This window comes from Scylla paramamosain, unplaced genomic scaffold, assembly GCF_035594125.1.
Source record: "Scylla paramamosain isolate STU-SP2022 unplaced genomic scaffold, ASM3559412v1 Contig2, whole genome shotgun sequence".
Taxonomy (NCBI): domain Eukaryota; kingdom Metazoa; phylum Arthropoda; class Malacostraca; order Decapoda; family Portunidae; genus Scylla; species Scylla paramamosain.
The window spans coordinates 247,501-252,500 of NW_026973667.1; the positions used below are offsets into that span (position 1 = coordinate 247,501).

The 5,000-nt window shown below is 41.4% G+C and overlaps 1 protein-coding gene across 1 annotated transcript in view; it reads right to left on the reverse strand.

Moving 5' to 3' along the window:
- Nucleotides 1-5,000, reverse strand: part of LOC135096063 (diacylglycerol O-acyltransferase 1-like) — a 12,092-nt gene that overhangs the window by 3,358 nt on the left and 3,734 nt on the right. The window contains exons 3-9 of the mRNA XM_063997294.1: nt 4,340-4,468; nt 3,012-3,103; nt 2,572-2,624; nt 2,234-2,342; nt 1,873-2,019; nt 1,081-1,240; nt 301-409 (exon numbers count right to left, since the gene is read on the reverse strand). Coding sequence (XP_063853364.1) covers nt 301-409; nt 1,081-1,240; nt 1,873-2,019; nt 2,234-2,342; nt 2,572-2,624; nt 3,012-3,103; nt 4,340-4,468 — 799 coding nt within the window. The remainder of the gene's footprint in view (nt 1-300; nt 410-1,080; nt 1,241-1,872; nt 2,020-2,233; nt 2,343-2,571; nt 2,625-3,011; nt 3,104-4,339; nt 4,469-5,000) is intronic.

Consider the following 5,000-nt stretch of genomic DNA (forward strand, 5'->3'; position numbering starts at 1 on the left):
TACAAGTACTGGGCTAGTAAATGTAATCACACACACACACACACACACACACACACACACACACACACACACACACACACACAACAACAAACTAAATACACAAAGAAGAGGAAGAAGAAGAGGAAGAAGAAGAGGAAGAGGAGGAGGAGGAGGAGGAAGAGGCAGAGAAATTATGATACTGGTACAAGACGAGAGGCAGAAACTTTAAGTGTTGGAAGAAAAACTATTTTAAAACGAAAACGACCAAAAACTAACTCAGTAAACACACACACACACACACACACACACACACATACTCACTGAGAACGCCTGGAAAGAATTCTTAACACTCGGAATCATCCACTGTTGAAACATGGCCAGAATTATGTTGGTGATCACAACTACTTCCAGCATCCTTCGTAGCAGGAATCTGGAATGACATGGTGGTGGTGGTGGTGGTGGTGGTGTAGATGGTGGTGGTGGTGGTGGTGTAGATGATGGTGGTGGTTTTTACATGATGGTGGTGGTGGTATAGATGATGATGGTGGTGGTGGTGTAGATGATGGTGGTGTAGATGGTGGTGGTGGTGGTGGTGGTGGTGTAGATGGTGGTGGTGGGAATGAATGAGTAGAAATAGGAGAGAAGAATAATTAATAAGGGAAAATGATAAGAATAAGAAGAAAAAAGTGATAATAAGGGAAATACTGCAATAATGAGGATGGTTAATAGGAAGATAAGGATGATTAAATGAAAACTTGAGGCAAAACAAATGAAATAAAGAGGAAAATAAATAAATAAATGAAAAATAAACAGAAAAATATCCGAAAAAAATGAAAAATAAGGAAAAAATTATGAAAAAAACAAGAAAATTGACAAAAAAAAAGAAAAATAAATAAAAAAAATGAGAAAAAAATAAAAAAATAATATGAAAAAAACACCCCAGGATCCCCATACACCCCCATACACCCCCTTCACCCCCTCTTTAAAACCCTTAAATTACTCCACACACTTAAAAAAAGCAAATTATTCACAGTATCTTAAAAAATTCCATCCCCTGACCCCCCAAGTATCTGACCCCTTTAAACACATGACCTTTCTGACCTCTTCCTAATCCGCTGTGACCTCGGGAAGTTCAGTTCATAGCAGAGTGTTGGGGCAGCCAGAAAATAGTAGAGGTCAGGTAGGGTCAAGTTGTCAGGGTACTGGGTCACGTTCACATCAGGTCGCGGGGCATCCACCTCATCTTGGTTGACCTCGGCGGCTGTGGGTAGGTCAAGTCATGTTAGGGGGGTGTTGGTATGTGGGGAAGAGAGAGGAGGAGGAGGAGGAGGAGGAGGAGGAGGAGGAGGAGGAGGAGGAGGAGGAAGAGGAGGAGGAGAAAGAAAATGAGGAGGAAGAGGAGGAGGACAAGAAGAAGGAAAAGAGAAAAAAGAGGAGGAGGAGGAGGAGGAGGAGGAGGAGGAGGAGGAAGTGGAGGAGGAGGAGGAAGTGGAGGAGGAGGAGGAGGAGGAGGAGGAGGAGGAGGAGGAGGAGGAGAAGGAAGAAGGCAAGGAGGAGGAGGAGGAGGAGGAAAAAAAAATTATGTCACTATTACACACACACACACACACACACACACACACACACACACACACACAGAGAGAGAGAGAGAGAGAGAGAGAGAGAGAGAGAGAGAGAGAGAGAGAGAGAGAGAGAGAGAGAGAGACAATTAAACATACAGATAACTCAATGACCACACGCCCCTACACACACACAAACACACAAACACAAACAAACACAAACAAATCACTCACTAACCCATCCCTCCCCAAACAGACCCTCTCCCCGAACACCCTAACACCCCCCAGCACCCCAACACCCCAACACACCCCAACACACCCTTAGAACACAAACCATTATCTTGGAATTTTCTGAAGGTGAAGCTACGTCTTCTGGCCAGCGCGTTTGAGTGTTGCGAGCGGCACCAGTGGTTTACATGAGAGTAGGACCATAACTTCAAGAACAACACCGTATACACCACACACACCACTGTACGCCCCACTGCAGGGAGAGAAAATTACGTTGAATTATATAGAATTACAGCAGCAGCCACAGGTCTAAGGTAGGGGGAGAAATAAATAAAACTGGAAGGCTTTCTCCTCGCCCTCCACTCCCTTCCGTGTATGCTGTACAGAGAGAGAGAGAGAGAGAGAGAGAGAGACTTAGACTTACTGCTACTACTACTACTACTATTACTACTACTACTACTACTTACATAAACTGAATTGGTGTGGCCATATTCCCAAAATCACAACAGGAATTAGCAGAATAATCGTTAAGTGGGAAACCAGGACGCCATATTGGACTGGTGCCGTAATCTTGTCCTGAGAGAGAGAGAGAGAGAGAGAGAGAGAGAGAGAGAGAGAGAGAGAGAGAGAGAGAGAGAGAGAGAGAGAGAGAGAGAGGGGAGGAGGAAGAAGAGTAACGATATTAATAAAAAGATAATAATGATGATAATAATAATAATAATAGTAATAATAATAACACACACACACACACACACACACACACACACACACACACACACACACACGTACAAACATACATACATACCTTGGCCAGCTGTTTTTCAATATAAAATGAAATGAAGACGTGAATATTGGCAACTGGAAAAAAATATAGAGAAAATAAATAAAAACACGAAAAAATACGAAGAAAATGTGAACAGTAATGAGAAACTGAATAATATGACAAAATGACGAAAATTAAAGAAAATATGACTGAAAAATATGAAAAAGAGACAATTTAATAAGATAATAATTCATATTTATAAAGTTGAGAGAGAGAGAGAGAGAGAGAGAGAGAGCATTCCTATCTCCATCTCTCTCTCTCCCTCCCTCCCTCCCTCTCTCTCTCTCTCTCTCTCTCTCTCTCTCTCTCTCTCTCTCTCTCTCTCAAACAAAAACAGTAAAAAAATTGCAAAAAACTCTCTCTCTCTCTCTCTCTCTCTCTCTCTCTCTCTCTCTCTCTCTCTCTCTCTCTCTCTCTCTCACCTACGAGGAAGAGCGGCGTGTGAAAAAAATCATGTTCTTGTTGATTTTTAAGCCAAAGAATCCAAGACACTGGGTTGATCTTCACTCCGTATCTGTGGTAGTAGTAGTAGTAGTAGTAGTAGTAGTAGTAGTAGTAGTAGTAGTAGTAGTAGTAGTAGTAGTAGTAGTAGTAAAACTCCCTTAATCCTCCTGTAATCCTCTTTAACAGAATTCAATCCTACTTAATCTTTGCATAATAGTATTCAGTCCCTTTTAAAGAGTATTAGGTATTCTCAATAACAGGTACATTAATTGAGGTCAGTGTACAGATTACCCTTCTCTCTCTCTCTCTCTCTCTCTCTCTCTCTCTCTCTCTCTCTCTCTCTCTCTCTCTCTCTCTCTCTCTCTCTCTCTCTCTCTCTCTCTCTTTGAATCTGTCTTTCCTTCGTCTATTAAGTTTTCAAATAATTTTAAGTTTTCATCATAATATTTTCCACTGTTCTATTTAATCTCTCTCTCTCTCTCTCTCTCTCTCTCTCTCTCTCTCTCTCTCTCTCTCTCTCTCTCTGGTTCTGCTGCTCTAGGTCAGGTCAACCCGTTAGAACCGCAAGATTTATTGTGGTTTGTCAATCTCCAGAACTCTCTCTTCCTCTCTCTCCCAGTCGGTCCCCAAAAAACTCTACGGTGCCAGCTTGCCACGTTTAACTAACTCTACGGGACTAACATACCAGCTTTTATGCCCCCCCTTCTCTCTCTCTCTCTCTCTCTCTCTCTCTCTCTCTCTCTCTCTCTCTCTCTCTCTCTCTCTCTCTCTCTCTCTCTCTCTCTCTCTCTCTCTCTCTCTCTCTCTTAAAATACCAATAACTTCAATTTCTGACGTACTTAAAAACTCATTCCTGACCCTAAAAATATTACTTCTATTACCAAAAACACTTTATAAACACCTTTTTCTATCCCCAATACCTTAAAAACATAATTTCTTGCCCTAAACTACTTAAAAAACACAGATTCTTACTCAAAAACACCCTTAAAACACCTGTTCTTATCTCAACACACTTTAAAAACACTGATTCTTATTCTCAAACACCCTAAAAATACAGGTTCTTATCACAACACACCTTAAAAACACCAATTCTTACCCAAAGTACCTTAAAAACACAGATTCTTACCCCAAAACTCCCTAAAAAGACGTAATTTCTCCCCAAACTAGTATTAAAACACTTCTCTTGCACTGAAGGCGATCCGAACCCCCTTTTAACCTCGCTAATCCTCTACCATTAAACAAGTCACCGTCATAAAAGCAGCAAAAGGCATCTAATCCTTTAACAGTAAGCCTCGATCCCTCTCACTTGATCACGTTCTCGAGGAAGAGCCGCAGTCCACCCAGCAGGAGGATCAGGAACCCCCAGTTGACGAAACCCTCGTACCGATTGAACCCCGATGACCAAGAAAATAGGGAGTCCCGGGGCTGGTGGATGCTGGAAGAGGAGGATCAAGAGGGTTACAATAGGATCAAAAGGTTTAGAATAGGATCAGGACTGTTACAAGAGGATTAGGATATTTTTTGTAGGTATAAGATAGGATCAAGATGGATTTAACCGTATAGACTGATATAATAGGGAGTCACGGAGCTGGTGGATGTTGGAAGAGGAGAATCAAGAGGGTTACAATAGGATCAAAAGGTTTAGAATAGGATCAGGACTGTTACAAGAGGATTAGGATATTTTTTGTAGGTTTAAGATAGGATCAAGATGGATTTAACCGTAAAAACTGATATAATAGGGAGTCACGGAGCTGGTGGATGTTGGAAGAGGAGGATCAAGAGGGTTACAATAGGATTAAGAGAGTTAAAATAGGATCAACATAGGATTTGTACCATTAACATAGGATTAAGATGTTCTGAGGCTGGTGAAAGCTAGAATAGAAGGATCAGAATAGGATTATAAGGATTACAAAAGGATTAGTATTGTTAGAAGAGGATTAGGAAGGTTAACATAGGATTAGGAAGGT